The 19,355-nt window shown below is 48.7% G+C and overlaps 1 protein-coding gene across 1 annotated transcript in view; it reads right to left on the bottom strand.

Annotated features, from left to right (window-relative positions):
- The window catches only part of LOC122943578 (extracellular serine/threonine protein kinase FAM20C-like), a 114,415-nt gene that overhangs the window by 45,914 nt on the left and 49,146 nt on the right, over positions 1 to 19,355 (bottom strand). The window contains exon 6 of the mRNA XM_044301431.1: positions 19,162 to 19,342. Coding sequence (XP_044157366.1) covers positions 19,162 to 19,342 — 181 coding nt within the window. The remainder of the gene's footprint in view (positions 1 to 19,161; positions 19,343 to 19,355) is intronic.

Raw genomic sequence — 19,355 nt, forward strand, 5'->3', positions numbered from 1 at the left:
ATGGAGAACCCCTCAGCGGAAATGATGTAACCTAAGAAGGTTACCTGGGATCGGTGAAATTCGCATTTCTCAAGCTTACCGAACAGCTTGTTCTCTCGTAACCGTTGCAACACTCGTCTGACATCCAGAATGTGGGCCTCCATGGATTCAGAATATACCAAGATGTCATCCAAATAGACCACCACACACTGCTGCAACAGGTCACGGAAAACATCGTTGATGAATTCCTGGAAGACTGCGGGCGCATTGCACAACCCAAAGGGCATAACCAAGGATTCATAATGACCGGTCCTGGTGTTAAACGCGGTCTTCCACTCATCGCCCGCCTTGATCCTTACCAGGTTATATGCCGCCCTCAGGTCGAGTTTGGTAAAGACCGTGGCCCCTTTGAGGCGATCGAACAGCTCGGAAATCAAGGGTATCGGGTAAGCGTTCTTGATCGTGATGCGATTGAGACCCCTGTAATCGATGCAAGGCCTCAACTCACCGCCCTTCTTTTTCACAAAGAAAAATCCAGCCCCTGCCGGGGACGAGGATTTGCGAATGTGTCCGCGTGAAAGCGCCTCCCTCACGTACTCCTCCATGGCCTCATTCTCCGCTACCGACAGTGGATAGACTTTGCCACGAGGAGGAACGGCACCAGATTGTAACTCTATGGCACAATCGTATGGGCGATGCGGAGGTAGGGCAACCGCACGCACCTTATCGAATACATCCCGGTACTCCTCGTATTCAGGAGGCAACAGAGAGTCCGAGGAAGTACACAGCAACTTGACAGGCCCATGGATGCAACTAGCCCCACACTGCGGTGACCACGAGAGGATCTCGGCCGATCTCCAATCGAAAGTCGGATTATGCTTCTGGAGCCAGGGGTACCCCAAGACCACCGAGTAGTGTGGAGATGAAATAACCTGGAGACAGACCGACTCTCTGTGAACGGCACCAATGGCCATCCCCACTGGAAGGGTCTCCTGAGTCACGTGTGGCGGCAGAAGGGGTCTGCCGTCTATCGCCTCAAGAGCCAGTGGGGAACCTCGAGGCTGCAGAGGAATGGAATTGGCGGCAGCGAACACACTATCAATGAACAAACCACCAGCACCAGAGTCCACCAACGCCTGGGTCGTCACCGAACCCCCGACCCAGGAGAGGACAACAGTAATCAGTGGTTTGTCAACACGGGAAACCGGGGACGAGGAGACTCCACCCAAGATCTGCCCCCGACAGGATCTCAGGTGCGAGCGTTTCCCGGACGGTTCGGGCATGCCAACCGAAAATGCCCACCGAGACCACAGTACATGCATCGGCCCTCGCGTCTCCAGAGTACCCTCTCCCCCTCGGACAGGCGAGCAAACCCCAGCTGCATGGGTTCACCCCCAGACGAGTCACCCCCAGGAGGCGTGGGAGGAGAGGGAGGCACGGGTGGGACAGCAAACGTAGGCGCCAATCTGTTAGAAGACCTCCGCAGGCTCTCCTTAAAGGAAGGTCTCTCCCTGAGTCTGGTGTCAATCAAAATCAGGAAAGAAATAAGGGACTCGAGCTCCACTGGTAAGTCCTTAGCTGCAACCTCATCCTTCAAGGCATCCGAGAGACCATGAGAGAAAGCAGCGACCAGAGCCTCATTATTCCAGCCCACCTCTGCTGCCAGGGTACGAAACTCAATGGCGTATTCAGCTACGGATCGTGAACCCTGTCTGATGGACATAAGGAGCTTCGCAGCAGAGGCAGCACGAGCCAGCACATCGAATACCTTCCGAAGAGAAGCAACAAAACCGGAAAACTCGGCAACCACCGGATTGTTGTTCTCCCATAAAGGGCTGGCCCAGGCCAAGGCCTTGTCCGAGAGCAGCGAGATCAAGAAGCCCACCTTTGATCTCTCAGTAGGAAAGGCATGTGGCAGCAACTCGAAATAAATGCCCACCTGGTTAAGGAAACCTCGGCACTGAGTTGGCTCTCCCCCAAAGCGATGTGGAAGTGGGGCAGAACCGGTCATACCCCGAAACACCGCAGGCGCAGCAACAGGTGTCGGGGTAGACTCTGGCGCAACAACCGGAGCGGCAGTAGGAGCGGGCCCAGGAGCGACAACCGACCCATCGGCAACGGAAGCTAAATGAGCCGTGCGTTCAAGCAGGGTTTGCAACGCCACAGCGAACCGACCCAACAGGTGATCCTGCTGATCAAGTCTGGCAACCAGCGTAGGTAGCGAGGATGGCCCTGTACCGTCAGAATTCATGGCTTGGTCCTAATGTCAGGGAACCATGAACCAGACGTACAACAAGAGATAAGTGGAAATAAGAAGGCTTTATTGAAAATAAAGCTGTAAGGCAAAAGTCCAAACGGATGGCTAAACCGAAGCAGGGTCTTGCGAAGCCAGAGGTCAGGAACCAGAAGGGTAGTCAGACGAAGCCTGGATCAGGAACCAGCAGGGTAGTCAGACGAAGCCAGGATCAGGAACCAGCAGGGTAGTCAGACGAAGCCAGGATCAGGAACCAGCAGGGTAGTCAGACGAAGCCAGGATCAGGAACCAGAAGCAGCAGCAGTCTTAGAAGCATGTGAACACAGGAGGACCAAGCAAGGAACTGAAGCCACAGACCTCCTATATATATGAGCTGGGCATCCAGCTCCTCCCAGTGGGAAGGAGAAGCCGCAGGGTGGGAGGCTACAAGAAACCCAGAAACCAAGATGGCCGCCAGCACATGTCAAACGAAGGAGAACAGCCAGAAGGTAAGACCATGACAGTCTGTATTGCAGATTCCAATAATCTTGGCCTAATATAGTGTCCATAATTGGTGGTGTTCTGTAACCAATACTGTACTGCATCAGAAAACAGTATCTGTATTGTAGAATTCAATAATCTGGGCCTATTATAGTGTCCATAATCTGTGGTGTTCTGTAACCAATACTGTACTACATCAGAAAACTGTGTCTGTATTGCAAATTCCAATAATCTGGGCCTAATATAGTGTCTATATTCTGTGGAGTTCTGTAACTAATACTGTACTAAATCAGAAAACAGTGTCTGTATTGCAGATTCCAATAATCTTGCCCTATCATAGTGTCCATAATCTGTGGTGTTTTGTAATCAATACTGTACTACATCAGAAAACAGTGTCTGTATTGCAGAATCCAATAATCTGAGCCTAATATAGTGTCCATGATCTGTGGTGTTCTGTAACCAATACTGTACTACATCAGAAAACAGTGTCTGTATTGCAGATTCCAATAATCTGGGCATAATATAGCGTCCATAATCTGTGGTGTTCTGTAACCAATACTGTACTACATCAGAAAACAGTGTCTGTATTGCAGATTCCAATAATCTGGGCCTAATATAGTGTCCATATTTCTGTGGTGTTCTGTAACCAATACTGTACTACATCAGAAAACAGTGTCTGTATTGCATAATCCAATAATCTGGGGCTAATATAGTGTCCATAATCTGTGGTGTTCTGTAACCAATACTGTACTACATCAGAAAAGTGTCTGTATTGCAGAATCCAATAATCTGGGCCTAATATAGTGTCCATGATCTGTGGTGTTCCGTAATCAATACTGTACTACATCAGAAAACAGTGTCTGTATTGCAGAATCCAATAATCTGGGGCTAATATAGTGTCTATATTCTGTGGAGTTCTGTGGTGTTCTGTAACCAATACTGTACTACATCAGAAAACAGTGTCTGTATTGCAGATTCCAATAATCTGGGCTTAATACAGTGTCCCTAATCAGTGGTGTTCTGTAACCAATACTGTACTACATCAGAAAACAGTGTCTGTATTGCAGATTCCAATAATCTGGGCCTAATATAGTGTCCATATTCTGTCGGTTTTTGTGACATATACTGTCCTGCATCCGAAAACTGTGTCTTTAGAGGACTGTAAAACAATCTGTGCCACATCTAGTGACAAAACCATTAATATGAAGAAGGCGAGCACTAAGGGACGTGGAAGTGGGCGTGATGCTGATTGTGCACGCAGAGGCCATGGTCCTGTGTGCAATGAAACTGCTGCCATTGTACCAGAAAAAAACAAAACCATCCACTGTACCCAGCTTCATGTCCAACTTAGATGGGTGGCACAGGACAACACTCCAAATTGCTGAAGATAATGTTTCCAGTCGGTTAAGCACCACCCTCTCTTCCACCAAGTCCAGTCTCTGTAGCCAAGAGTCTGGTCAAACAAAACCTCACTCTGATCATCCTTGCTCCCACCATGGAGAGGCTTGCCAAACGAGTGATTCCACACTCTGATATTCTGAGGAGCTCTTTCCAGCGCCACTATTACATTTGGCCCTCGCGCCCAGCATGCTTGAAGAGGGATCTGAGATAATGTGCCCTGATTCCCAACCTCTCGAACCTTCACAGTCTCAAGAAGATGACGGTGGTGAACGGCAATCATTTGTACACGAGGTGCATGATGATGAGACACAATTGTCAATAACTGAGGTTGTGGTTAGGTCAAGTCAGGAGGATGAGAAGAGTGAGGAAGTGGAAGAGGAGGTGGTGGACGATGAGGTCACTGACCCAACATGGGAAGGTGAAAAGCCGAGCGAGGACAGCAGTACAGAGAGTGAGTGATCCAAAGCACCAATACAGGCTGGAAGAGGCAGTGGGGTTGTAAAATTGAGAAGTTGGCCCACACCAAACAGGCCTGCAACCGTTACACTGCGCACCCCCATGCATAAATCTATCTTGCCAAGGGGTAGGTGTTCCGCAGTATGGCAATTTTTTTAGGAACGTGCAGACGACAAAAGAGTGGTAGTTTGCAACCTGAGCCATACCAAAATGAGCAGGTGCGTGAACACTAGCAACCTCACCACCACCAGCATGATCCGCCACATGGCATCCAAGCACCCTAAGTGGGCCGAATGCCTGGGTCCACAATCTGGGTCTGCGGGTCACACCACTGCCTCCTCTTCCTCTGTGTTACGCACTGCTGGCCAATCCCCTGTCGAAGGTGCAGGCCCGGATGCCCCTCTCCCTGCACCTGGACTTTTGCATGAACCATCAGCAACAACATCCACTTCCCTGTCCCAGTGCAGCGTCCAAATGTCCATAACACAGTCATTTGAACTGCAAGCGCAAATATCCTCCCCTCCCACCCACAGGCCATAGCACTAAATGCGCAACGTTTGAAATTACTGGCCCTTGAAATGTTGCCATTTAGGCTTGTGGACACTGAGGCCTTCCGCAGCCTGATGTCCGCCCACCTTACACCAACATGTATCCCAGAACATCACCCGTGCCATGAACAACACACTTACTGGGAAGGTCCACTTCACCACGGACACATGGACAAGTGCTAGTGGCCAGAGATGCTACATTTCCCTGACCGCACACTGGGTGAATGTTATGGAGGCCGAGAGTGAGTCGTACCCTGGGATGGCACAGGTGCTACCCATGCCCAGGATTGCGGGCTCTACGTCCATCAGGGTCTCTGCCAGCAGCTATGTTACTGGCTCCAACCCACACTTCTCCCCCTCCGCCTCCTCCACTTCCACCTCCAGCAGCAGTCAGCCATCAGTCGCTAGCTGGAAGCAGTGTAGCACTGCTGTGGGTAAGCATCAACAGGCCAAGCTGAAACTGATCTGCTTAGGGGATAAACAGCACACCTCCGCAGAGCTGTGGCAGGGTATAAGGGACCAGACCGAGCTGTGGCTCTCTCCACTCAACCTACAACCAGGCATGGTTGTGTCTGATAATGGTCGTAACTTGGTGGCGGCTTTGGAGCTCGGCAACCTGACACACATCCCATGCCTAGCCCACGTCTTAAACTTAGTGGTTCAGCAGTTTATCAAAACATACCCCAATTTGCCAGACCTACTAGTGAAGGCGTGCTGCGTGTGTGCCCATTTCCGCAAGTCGTCCACAGCTTCAGCCGATCTGTCAACGCTGCAGCAGGGCTTGCGGCTTCCAGCTCACTGACTGTTGTGCGACGTGAGCACGCGCTGGAACTCCATGTTCCACATGTTGGCCAGACTTTGTGGGCAGCAGAGGACAGTTGTGGAATACCAGCTGCAACATGGTCAACGCCTTTCAAGTCAACTGCCACTATTCACAAGTGAGGAGTGGGCATTGATGTCAGACCTCTGTGAGGTTTTAAAAAACTTTGATGAATCCACACAGATGGTTAGTGGCGATAGCGCTATTATCAGCATATCCATCCCACTGCTGTGTCTACTCAAACGATCGCTGCTCACAATTAAGGACGACGCTCTGAATGTGGCAGACGAGGAAATGGGGGAGGACAGGTTGATAGCCAGCCCACCCTCAGTTCGTCTTCTCAGCGCGAATTGGACCATGAAGAGGAGGAGGAGAAGCTGGAGACAATTCCATCTGTTCAGCATGGATGGGCAGAAGAGGAGGAGGATGAGGAGATGGAGAGTCATCCTGATGTCGACATCGACGTCTTGCCTGTTGTTACTCTGGCACACATGACTGACTTTATGTTAGGCTGCCTTTCCCGTAACCCTCGCGTTATACGCATTTTAGATAACACGGATTACTGGGTGTTCACCCTTCTCGACCTCCACTTCAAAGATAACTTCTCCTCTCTCATTCCTGTGGTGGAGAGAATGAGTAAAACGTTGCAATATCAGAAGGTACTTGTTGAGCGATTGCTCCAAAATGTTCCATCTGACAACGCGGCCGACAGAGTCCGTACTTTCTTAGGTAACCGAGGAAGGGAGATAAGGGGAACACACAGCAGTTCCAACAAAGGCAGGGCAACACTCTCAAAGGCTCACCCTGAAGCGCGGCCTAGTGGTACAAGGAGGGAAACGTTTTGGAAGATGGTGAAGGAATACATAGACAGTGGCCCCCCCTACATCACGTTGTGCCCCCCATGTGCCCCCCCAACTAAAATGCCCCCCCAAGTGAGCCAACTGGCACATGATGGGGGGCTTCTTACTGGCACATGATGGGGGGCTTCTTACTGGCACATGATGGGGGGGCTTATTACTGGCACATGATGGGGGGCTTATTACTGGCACATGATGGGGGGCTCATTACTGGCACATGATGGGGGGCTTATTACTGGCACATGATGTGGGGCTTATTACTGGCACATGATGGGGGGGCTTATTACTGGCACATGATGGGGGCTTATTACTGGCATATGATGGGGGGCTTATTACTGGCACATGATGGGGGGCTCTTGTTACTAGAACATTGGGGGGCTCTTATTACTGGCATGTGATGGGGCGCTGGGCTCTTATTACTGGCACGTGATGGGGGCTCTTGTTACTGGTACGTGATGGGGGGCTCTTGTCACTGGCATGTGATGAGGGCACTTATTACTGGCACTTGATGGGGGCACTTATTACTGGCACTTGATGGGGGCACTTATTACTGGCACTTGATGGGGGGCACTTATTACTGGCACGTTATTGGTGGGCACTATAGGGGCATCTGCTGAGGCCAAAAAGAAGGGGTATTTTATATGGAGGGCTCTGTACAGTAGCATTTTATACTGGGACACATGGTGGGTACTATGGGGAAGGGGGGAGAGGAGTACTATGGAGTCATCTACGGGGGGCACTAAGAAGGGGTATTTTATACTTGCAAATTATGGGGGACACTAAGGGCATCTACTGGGGCACGATATATGGGGCATTTTATACTGGTACATTATGGGGGGCACTAGGAGGAAGGAGGAGAGGAGCACTATGGGGGAATTTACTGGGGGCACTATATAGGGGTATTTTATACTGGCACATTATGGGGGACATTAGCTCAACTGGGGGCATTACAAGGGGATAAAAGTGTTGAAGTGGCGTCCGAGATCCCCAAGGGCCAAGCCAAGTAATTGTAAGTTTTCATGTGAAATATGTTTATGTTATACACATATAGCATACACAGTGCCACACAATATAAAAGTATACCTCTATACTGTGCCCCACAATGTACAGTATACCTCTACACTGTGCCACACAATGTACAGTATACCTCTACACTGTCTAGTCGGTTCTATAAGCACCCTTGTTCTGTGGCAGCAGACAGAAAATAATCTGGAAGTACCCCTCCCGAGACCAGGTTCTGGATCCGCCACTGGTCTGGACCGCTCACAGGAGTGTACATTTCTTCTAAACTGTAATCTGTATGCTCTGACCTGCAGAAATCAGCACTTGCTCGGTAACAGGCAGTACCTGTAGGCTGTAGCCTGGCCCTGTTACCGAAGCTAGCCGAGTGGTGTAAGGTTAAGGTACTAGTAGATATGAGCGGCCGCTTAATCCTGATTTAAAGTAAAAGTTACTGCAGGATATGGATTACAGTTTACAAATGTCAAATGTACACTCCTGTGAGTGGCGGGGAGGGAGATCTGTGGATGACAGATATAGAGGGGGAAATAGGGATGACACTGTCATGGGGTGGATCTGTGGATGACACATATAGCATAAGATGCTATATATGGTATGTGTCATCCACAGATCCCCCCCCATAGCAGTGTCAACCACAGATCCCCCTCCCTATAAAAGTGTCATCCACAGGCAGCTAGTACATGTTGAAATCTGAGTGATTATTTTTATTTTTTTAAACCACAGACAGCAGAACTTTTCTTCCCTGTTGCGGTTTTAGGTATTGGGTAAAGTATCGCAGCATTTCTAAGCGTACTTGTGTAAATGTATCGTTGTTATAGCTGCCCCCCCTACTATTGTCCTGGCCCCCAGTGTGCCCCCCCAAAATTTGAAAGCTAGAGACACCACTGTACATAGCAGACCGTGTCAGCGTCCTAAATGACCTCTCAGTGCCTTACAACTACTGGGTGTCCAAGCTGGACACGTGGAACAAACTTGCGCTCTACGCCTTGGAGGTGCTGGCGTGCCCAGCCGCCAGCGTTTTGTTTGAGCGTGTATTTAGTGCTGCTGGTGGCATTATAACAGATAAGTGTATCCACTTGTCCACTGGCAATGATAGGTTGGCCTGGATTGCCCCTGACCTCTCAACTCCACCAGAGGAGAGCTGAGCTGATGATGAACATAAAGGCAATTTCAATCTATCATTTATAATGTACTCAATTTACTGTAGTGTATTCCCATGCACCTTTTCCACCACAAAAAAAAAGTATATGGTTGAATCTTGTTTCCTCCTCCTCCTCATCCAGATGGTATATATTCCCTCCACTCTCATTTTTTCTATAGGGTCAGCTGAACAGCATGCACTTGCATATAATGTTTTAGAGCATCATTTGAACAGCATGCACTCGCATATAATGTTTTAGAGTGTCATTTGAACAGCATGCACTCACATATAATTTTTTAGAGCGCCAGCTCAACGCATATAATGTTTTAGAGCGTCAGCTGAACAGCATGCACTCGCATTTAATGTTTTAGAGCGTCAGCTCACCAGCAGGCCCTCGCCCCTAATGTTTTAGAGGGTCAGCTCAGTAGCAGGCCCTCGCCCCTCATGTTTTGGATGGTCATATCAGCAAGCCTTGCTCCAAATGTTTTGAGGGTCGCAAGCAGGCCACCAATGATAATTGTTCAAGGGTGTTTATGATGGCCTCCTTTATGTGTAACAAAGGGTGTTTTGGAGTGCCAGTTCCTTGTAATTTTTGGCAGCCCTTTCACTGAATGCATAGGCTTTATGAGTGTAGGCGTCCCACTACCTGAACTATTATACCACAATGTGAATGAGGCCCTCCTTTATGTGTATATGGTTGAATCTTTCTTTTCTCATCCTCCTCCTCCTCTTCCATCATATCAACATGCTTATTCGTCGCATATAATGCCCTTGCATATATGCCCTTGCATATAATTTTTTACAGGGTCAGCTCACCTGCAGGCCCTCGCATATAATGTTTTACAGGGTCACCTCAACTGCAGGCCCTCGCATATAATGTTTTACAGGGTCAGCTCAACTGCAGGCCCTAGCATATAATGTTTTACAGGGTCAGCTCAACGGCAGGCCCTCGCATATAATGTTTTACAGGGTCCTGCTCACCTACAGGCCCTCACCTACAATCTTTTACAGGGTCAGCTCACCTTCTGATGACTGAGAGCGAAGTCTTGCCTGTTGGTACTCTAGCACACATGGCTGACTTTATTTTAGGCTGCCTTTCCCACGACCCAGCCAGCAGTCACAGCTGTGTGTGGATTACCCTGCATTTTCATAGTGGAGCTGTGAAGCACTGTGGTGTCGGGTTCCAACCAGTTGGTAGCGTGCTGGAGAGCCGTTCGCTGAAAATCAGGTGCCCTAAAGCCTGCTGTGGATTGCCATGGACAAAACAATCCGCCAGGTGACACGTTTGTGCTGTGGACTTTATGTGGTATGAATTAACACCAGGACTCTGTACTGCATCCGCTTACCCTGCCTACCAGAACAAATTCCTACAATTAGTGGCTTGAATGAGGGCAAGCGCAGTGAGGCTGGCGTGAACGCCAAAATATTTTTGGTTTGCCTTTTTCGGGCACGGTTGAATGTAAGTTATCAAACCAGCTAAATTCAAACCTGTGTCACATGATAAAATGGAGGCTGTTGTGAAGGCCCTCATAAAGGCTAATTTGCAGCACGAGAGACCAACCTGCACCAGCGAGAGGCTAGCAAGTAGCAGCAAGAGACCAATCAGTTGCTGCTACAACACATGATGGCAGACAACAGGAGCAACCCCAAGTGTCCACGATGCCTGGAAAGCAGTCTGTGCAGCGATCCCTAAGATGACACCCACAGATAACATCGAAACCTACCTGGCGATGTATGAGAAAGTGGCCACCAGGGAAAGGCTGCCCCAGGACCAGTGGGCTGAGGTCGTCGCTTCTTTCCTGGCATCAGAGTCTTAGCGGGTGTATTTCGACTTGCCGGACGATCAAGCGGCCGACTACCCAAAGGTAAAGGGTGAGATTTTGGCAAGACTGGGGGTGAATGTGCTGGTCCGGGCCCGGCAGGTGGATCAGTGGGGGTTTAACCTGGCTGAGACCCCAGTATTATTACCTGCTCAACCTTTTGCAAAAGTGGCCACAACCTGATGTGCTGAGCCCCCCAGCTACGCTGGACTGGTTGTTAGCAGATATGTTCTGGAGGGCTCTGCCACCCCCTCTCCAGCGATGGATTGGCCAGGTCTCTCCAGGTAATGCGCTTGAGATGGTCGCCTTGGTGGAGCTCTATGAGGCGACCCGAAACTTGCAGGGTGGTTCTTTTGAGAGGGGAGCAGTCAAATCCCGTAACCCTCCACCCTGGACCCGGCGACTGGTGCCCACCTGTGCCAGGTGGAGGTGTGAGACACTCCAGCGGAGGCTCTGTTGGGCTCACGGAATCTGGTGACCCTGGTAAGGGATTCCCTGGTACGCTCCGCTGAGTACACCGTCTGTAAGGTCAGATTCATATGTATACATGGGGTGTCTCTACGGTTTCCGGCAGGTGGACCTACGAGGTGGCTGTTGCAACTAACCTATACTATGAACTTATAAAAGGGAAAGAGTTCCCGACACTGTTTAAAAGGGTGGTGTCCAAAGATGGGAAGGATTGGGACCTTCTTCTGCCCTATCTCATGTTCGCAGTGCGAGAGGTGCCCCAGGCCTTTACTGGGTTCTTGCCCTTCGAATTGCTATATGGCAGACATCCTCGTGGCTTGTTGGACGTAGCCAAAGAGGCGTGGGAATAACAACCCACATTAAAAGCGTCCTTGAATATGCTACCTAGATGCAACAGCGAATAGAGACCGTTTTGCCTCTGGACAGGGAGCATATGGAGGCCGCTCAGCGAGCCCAAAGTCGGATCTATAATCGGCAGGCTACGTTATTCAGTCTACTTAATGTTACCCCTCAGATTCCTAGAAGTGTCTACCGACCACCATCGTCTCCAATTCAGGCAAAGCCCCGCAAGGTAAGAAATGCGCAATAAGGGTAAAAGCATCAGTAGGTCCTATCCATGCATACCCCAGTCTGGATATACTTTGTTAGTTCTTATTGTTGGTTTTTCTGATAGTGGCAAGCCAGGAGCGGTCCATTCCACAAACTAGGAGCAGGTCTTGGTCCGGTTAAAAGACTGGTCCACGATGTCACAGGTGTCCGACATAGAGGACAATGGTTCCATGCTAGGCTCTTCGATTTCGGGCCGGGCCAACAACGGGTCCCTCCGGAGCTGGACCATCCCAAGACTGATCATAGAGCTGAACAAAAGAGGGATTCGGTATCCAGCTTCTGCCAGGAAAGCCGAACTTTATAGGCTACTGACAACAGAGGCCGGGCCCTCAGAGGAACAAACCTCCCTTCCGTCCATTCAACTCTCATTGGCCCAACTCCAGTCCTCCATCAATAGCTTAGTCAGCTCCATCTCAGACATCCAGTCCAGGGTGGGGGTCCTTGAATCTCAGCCGTCAGTGTCTGGTCAGACCCAGGCACCAGCACCATCCCTGCTTCTCCCACAGCTTCTTCCAGGTACACTCATGCCCCCCCCCCCAGATTGCCCCATCTAATTTCTTACCAGATAGCTTCAAAAAGGATATCTTGGCAGGGAGGGATATAAACCTTGCATCGATCCTGATAGCGTCCCAAGGGCCCCTTCTCTGATGTTCCCTTCCAGCACTGGCGCATTAATCCAGTCGGCATTGTGTCTAAACAGTTGTAAAATAAAAAATGTCTCATCAACGACTTGCCCGCTCCACATGCTTCTTCCACCCCAAGCCTGAATTCCCTGATACCTTCAGACGAGTATTCGATGCGTTATTCCTCCATCGACCAGGCAGTACAACTCATTTTGCTCTCAGGCAAGGGCTCTTGGCTCACAAAGGCAGACATAGCCTGTTCGGCCGCAGCTTTGGGGCTACTACGGCATCAGATGGTCCAACAAATTTTACTTTGCAAACCGTCTCACTTTCGGATGCAAAAGCAGTCCCTGGATTTTTGACCAGCTGGCGAAAGCGCTCCACTGGATCTTGGTCCACCACGGTGACTTGCCAATGGTTATCCACTATTTAGACGACTTCCTGATAGTCGAAAAACAACATCCTCAACCGTCCGGCCTAGTCACGCTAACGGAAACCTTCAGACAGTTACAGGTTCCGATAGCTTCAAATAAGACAGAAGGGCCAGCCACCCAGGTCACCTTCCTAGGCATCATTCTGGACACTGTCCGGATGGAAGCCAGGCTCCCAGCAGAAAAACTGACCAAGATCCGAACAGCCATAACCAAAGCCAGACTCGCAAATTCCGTCACCAAAACTGAGCTCCAGCCTCTTCTGGGGATGCTTAACTTTGCGACCAGGGTCATGCCTCAAGGCAAATCATTCATGTCGAGGTTGCTTCAGCTTCTCCCCGAAGCTCAAGATCAAGGCAGCACCATTCCCCTAGATAGTCATGCCAGAGCAGACCTGTCAATGTGGGAATCTTTTTTAGCGGACTGGAATGGCGTTGCTTTATTCATCCCCCCTCGAACCACGCTCTCACCCATTGTTTTTTCGGACGCAGCAGGGTCAGCCGGGTTTGCAGCTATTTTCGGCAACCACTGGTTGGCAGGTGGGTGGCCCCTAGAACTGAGCTCAGACACAGAAGCCTTAAAGTCATCTCCTCTCCTGGAGTTATATCCAATAGTCGCCGCGGCTCGAGTCTGGGGCGAACAGTGGGCCAACTCCTCCGTCTTGTTTGTCACGGATAGTCAGGCGTTGGTCGACATCCTGGACAAACAAAGAGCCAAGTCACCCAGGATTATGTCTTTGCTGCACAGGCTAGTATGGCTCTCCCTTTCCCTCAACTTCCGTTTTTCAGGTGAACACATTCAGGGCCAAAAAAATGTAGCAGTCCCAGCATACCACACCCTAGTCATGGGTTAGAAGCTTTGGTTTCAATGGCGAAACACCTCATGGGACAGTCTCTAGCCCCAAATACGTCGAGGAACTACAGAGCGGGGTTGAAAGCGTTCAATCAATTTAAGCTTCGCTATCCTCAGGACGGCCGGGATGAAATATCCTACCTTCTGGCATTCATAGCCTTCTGTCACTCCCAACAAAAACTTTCACACAGTACCATCAAATTATACCTAGCAGGTCTCCAACATCACTTCATCCTCAGTAACCCAGGTCACTTTTCCATTTTTTCAAACCAGGCCATCAAGGTGGCTCTCAGGGGAATCCAAAAAAGTGCCAAACAGGCTCCCACCGGCAGGCAGCCAGTATCCAGCGAGTTGTTCAGGGACTTGTCTTCCGCCCTGGACGGCAACCCTTTGTGCCCCTCACCAGCACGGTAATTCAAGCGGCCATGTTCCTAAGTTTCTATGGCTTCCTCCGGCCAGGAGAGTTCACTGGCAGCTCGCTGGGCCATGGCTGTCTCCGCAAAGAACAGCTGTCTTGGCACAATAATCATTTCATACTCAGCATCCCGCTGACCAAGACAAGCCAGACGGGGCCACCCACGGAAATAAAATATTTCCCCGCCCAGAACAACTGGTGCCCAGTCCAGATCCTCAACAAGTTATTGTCCCTGTTACGAACAGCACCTCCTGACAGTCCTCTTCTGCCGTTCAAAAACAAGCCACTCTCTTCAACCCAATTTATATCTTATATCCGCTCCCTGGCGGCCAGTCTGGGGTACGACCCCAAATTCATTCCGCATCAGGGCAGCATCTGCAGCGTCAAGGCACAGAGTCCCCGCTCACGTCATCCAGTCCATGGGGCGCTGGAGATCGTCTTGCTTCAGCAGGTACATCCCCGATCCACACAGGGAAATCTCTCAGGCTTTTCAGTTATTGGCATTATAGATTATGCATGTTGGAAGGAATTTGAATAAACTGATTTAGTCAACACAGTGTCCTTGACTTTTTTCCCGCGCCCGTGGCTCCAGGCACAACCCAGCCATATAGTTCAGGTTCGGCATGCCTTACCCACGACCAAGACACGTTCAGCCCTGCCCATAAATAGGCTTAAACAAGCAAAACCCTGCTCGGCTTAGACAGTACCTAATACAACAAGACAGTCCCAGCCTATAGATCAGGTACAAATGGAAAGTATTGGGTGGCACATGCTATACCTTCTGTAGTTCAGCAGGCAGCTTCTGAGGTATGGCCACACTGCTCAGCTCTACACTGAGCTTTAACCCCTTAGTGACTACCCATTTTCTTTTTTACGGCAGTCACTAAGGGACTTTTGCGGCAGCCCAGTCTAAGCTCTGCACAGAAGTGCAGATCTGGGCTGTTTAACACTTTACATGCTGCGGGTAATGGTGCATGTAAAGTGCTGACAAAGGGAGTAGACTCCCTCTGTCTCCCATCGGCACCCCGCAAATGCGATCGTGGGGTGCCGATGTGTGTCAAGGCTGCCTGGGGTCTGATGTAGGCCCAAGACCAGCCTTGAGTAATTTCCAGCAGGCTGCGCCTCTCTGGTGCAGCCTGTTGGTCAATGTCAGAATAGCATTGCCATTAAAATGCAATGCACAATAGGGATAGTGCATGGCATTTTAAAAGCAATCAAAAAGCTGTCTGTTGTAGTCCCCTTGTGGGACTATTAAGTGGTAAAAAAAAGTTAAAAAAAAAGTAAAAAATAATAATCTTCCCCATATGTTTGGTATTGCCATTTCTGTAACGACCCAGACTACATAAATATCACGTAAATTATCCCCTACAGTGAACGCCGTAAACAAAAACAAAAAAAAAGACAAAATTGCTAATTTATTGTTAGTTGCCACCGAAACGTAATAACACGTGATCAAAACGCCATTTACTCCAAAATGATACTAATGAAAAATAGAAGTCGTCCCCTAAAAAATCAAGCCCTCACACAACTCCATATAAAGAAAAATAAAAAAGTTATGGGTCTTGGGAAGTGGCAATGCAAAAACATTTTTTTATGTTAATTAAATTTATAAGGTAAAAATGCAGTTGCAGTATTGCTGTTTTTCCCCATCTCACTCCCAGAAAGAGTCTATGGCTAACATAGACAAAACAGGCTATCAACCCTGCTTATCCTGGGTCTGGGTTAGGCTACTTTCACACTTGCGGCAGAGTGATCCGGCAAGCAGTTGTATCGCCGGAACTGCCTGCCGGATCCGGCAAAACGTAAGCCAACTGATGGCATTAGAAAATCAGTCTTAAAAATGCCTGATCAGTCAAAAAAATGCATTGAAATGCCGGATCCATCTTTCTGGTGTCATCCGGCAAAACGGATCTGGCATTTTATTTTTTTCGCCTTATTTTTTCGGTCTGCGCATTCAGTCTTCCGTTTTTTTCGCCGGAGATAAAACCGTAGCATGCTACAGTTTTCTCTTTTGCCTGATCAGTCAAAATGACTGAACGTAAGACATCCTTATCCATCCTGAACGGATTACTCTCCATTCAGAATGCATGGGTATATACCTGATCAGTTCTTTTCTGGCATTGAGCCCTTTTGACGGAACTCAGTGCCGGAAAAGAAAAACAACACTAGTGTGAAAGTACCCTTAACCCTTCAGTTCCCAGAGACACACCCAATGCTTGCCACATACAGTTTTAACCATTTCAAAGGAAGATATCAGTCATCCCAAACGATACCCTTCTCACAATATATATATATATATTTTAGTGGGGAAAATAAGTATTTGGTAAACTGGCGATTTTGCAAGTTTTCCCACCTACAAAGAATGGAGAGGTCTGTAATTTTTATTGTAGGTACACTTCAACTGTGAGAGACAGAATAAAAAAAATCCAGAAATTCAGATTGTATGATTTATAAATGATTAATTTGCATTTTATTACATGAAATAAGTATTTGATCACCTACCAACCAGCACGAATTCTGGCTCTTACAGACCTGTTCGTTTTTCTTTAAAGGCTCTTTCACACTTGCGTTCTTTTGTTCCGGCATAGAGTTCCGTCGTCGGGGCTCTATGCCGGAAGAATCCTGATCAGGATTAACCCCATGCATTCTGAATGGAGAGAAATACGTTCAGGATGCATCAGGATGTCTTCAGTTCAGGACCGGAACGTTTTTTGGCCGAAGAAAATACCGCAGCATGCTGCGCTTTTTGCTCCGGCTAAAAATCCTGAACACTTGCCGCAAGGCCGGATCCGGAATTAATGCCCATTGAAAGGCATTAATCCGGATCCGGCCTTAAGCTAAACTTGGTTTAGGCGCATTACCGGATCCGACGTTTAGCTTTTTCTGAATGGTTACCATGGCTGCCATGACGCTAAAGTCCTGGCAGCCAGGGTAAAGTGTAGTGGGGAGCGGGGGAGCAGTATACTTACCGTCCGTGCGGCTCCCGGGGCGCTCCAGAGTGACGTCAGGGCGCATGGATGACGTGATCGCATGGACATCATTCTGGAGCGCCCCGGGAGCCGCACGGACGGTAAGTATACTGCTCCCCCGCTCCCCACTACTACTATGGCAACCAGGACTTTAATAGCGTCCTGGCTGCCATAGTAACACTGAACGCATTTTGAAGACGGATCCGTCTTCAAATGCTTTCAGTTCACTTGCGTTTTTCCGGATCCGGCGTGTAATTCCGGCAAATGGAGTACACGACGGATCCAGACAACGCAAGTGTGAAAGAGGCCTAAGAAGCCCACCTACTCTGCACTCATTACCTGTATTAATTGCACCTGTTTGAACTCGTTACCTGTCCACGCACTCAATCAATCATACTCCAACCTCTCCACCATGGGACAAAATTGTAGACCTGCACAAGGCTGAGATGGGCTACAGGACAATAGGCAAGCAGCTTGGTGAGAAGCCAACAACTGTTGGTGCAATTATGAAAATGGGAGAAACACAAGATGACTGTCACTCTTCCTAGGTCTGGGGCACCATGCAAGATCTTGCCTCGTTAGGTAAGGATGATTCTGAGAATGGTCAGGAATCAGCCCAGAACTACATGAAGAGAGCTGGGACAACAGTCTCAAAGATTATCATTAGTAACACACTACGACGTCATAGATTAAAATCCTGCAGGGCACGCAAGGTCCCACTACTCACGCCAGTACATGTTCAGGCCCATTTTAAGTTCGCCAATGACCAGAGGGGGCATGGGGGGCATGGGAGTCATGGGATAAGGTCATGGGGGTCAGATGAGACCAAAATAGAACTTTGCAGTATCAACTCCACTCGCCATGTTTGGAAAAAGAAGGATGAATACAATCCCTAGAACACCGTCCCAACTGTGAAGCATGGGGATGGAAACATCATACTTTGGGGGTGCTTTTCTGCAAAGGGGACAGGACGACTGCACCGTATTGAAGGGCTGATGGATGGAGCCATGTATTTTCTATATTTTGGCCAACAATCTACTTCCCTCAGTAAGAGCATTGAAGATGGGTCGTGGCTGAGTCTGCCAGCATGACAATGAACCAAAGCCAACAGCTTAAAGGCAACTAAGGAGTGGCTCCATAAGAAGCATTTTAAGGTCCTGGAGTGGCCTAGCCAGTTTCCAGACCTGAACCCAATTAAAAATCTTTGGAGGGAGCTGAAACTCAATGTAGCCCATGACAGCCCCGAAACCTAAAAGATCTGGAGAAGCTCTGTATGGAGGAGTGGGCCAAAATTCCCTGCTGCAGTGTGTGCAAACCTGGTCAAGAACTATAGGAAACGTCTGACCTCTGTATTTACAAACAAAGGTTTCTGTACCAAATATTAAGTTCTGTTTTTCTATTGTATCAAATACTTAGTTCATGCTATAAAAAGCAAATGAATTATTTACAAATCATACAATGTGATTTTCTGGATTTGTTTTTAGATCCTGTCTCTCACAGTTGAAGTGTACCTACGATAAAAATTATAGACCTCTCCATTCTTTGTAGGTGGGAAAACTTGCAAAATAACCAGTGTATCAAATACTTATTTTACCCACCGTATGCACGTATGTATAAGTGTATATACACAGTATTACTATATCCATTGCCCATAGGCTTCCATGTTAGAAAAAAAACATATACTGCACAGTATAAGTTTTTTTCCTGGATATCTCTGTATGGAATAGCAAAGCAGACTGCACAATCCCACACAGCAAACAGACCTGATGGATTCCAAAAGGACACTCTATTGGCCTCTGTCAGGCTAATTGAGGCCTATGGATACGTTTGATGTATGCTTCGGGACGGCATTCATTAGCACTGGCAGTACAGGGAGAAGCATAAAGAATGAGTTGGGGCCAAGCTTGGGGAACAGCCCTGGACCTATGGGCCACTTAATCTGCCATTAACAGCCTACTCCTGTAATGATGCCAGCACAGAATCATAGGCATTGAAAGGAACCTTTCTTTTTTACTTACTCTGCTTTTTTATTTTTATGGTATGATCGTCTCCAAGGGCTGCGCCAGGATTTCCTTTTGGCCAGTGTGGCATCTGGTAAGAAAGCAGCCAGAGAGCCCTCGAGAAGGTCAGGCTTACCACACAGAGCATGTTCTGTGGAGCAGTAGTACGAGCATTCACCATAGAAGCAAACATTATTGGCTGGGGAAAAAAG

Source organism: Bufo gargarizans, chromosome 7 (genome assembly GCF_014858855.1).
Source record: "Bufo gargarizans isolate SCDJY-AF-19 chromosome 7, ASM1485885v1, whole genome shotgun sequence".
Lineage (NCBI taxonomy): Eukaryota > Metazoa > Chordata > Amphibia > Anura > Bufonidae > Bufo > Bufo gargarizans.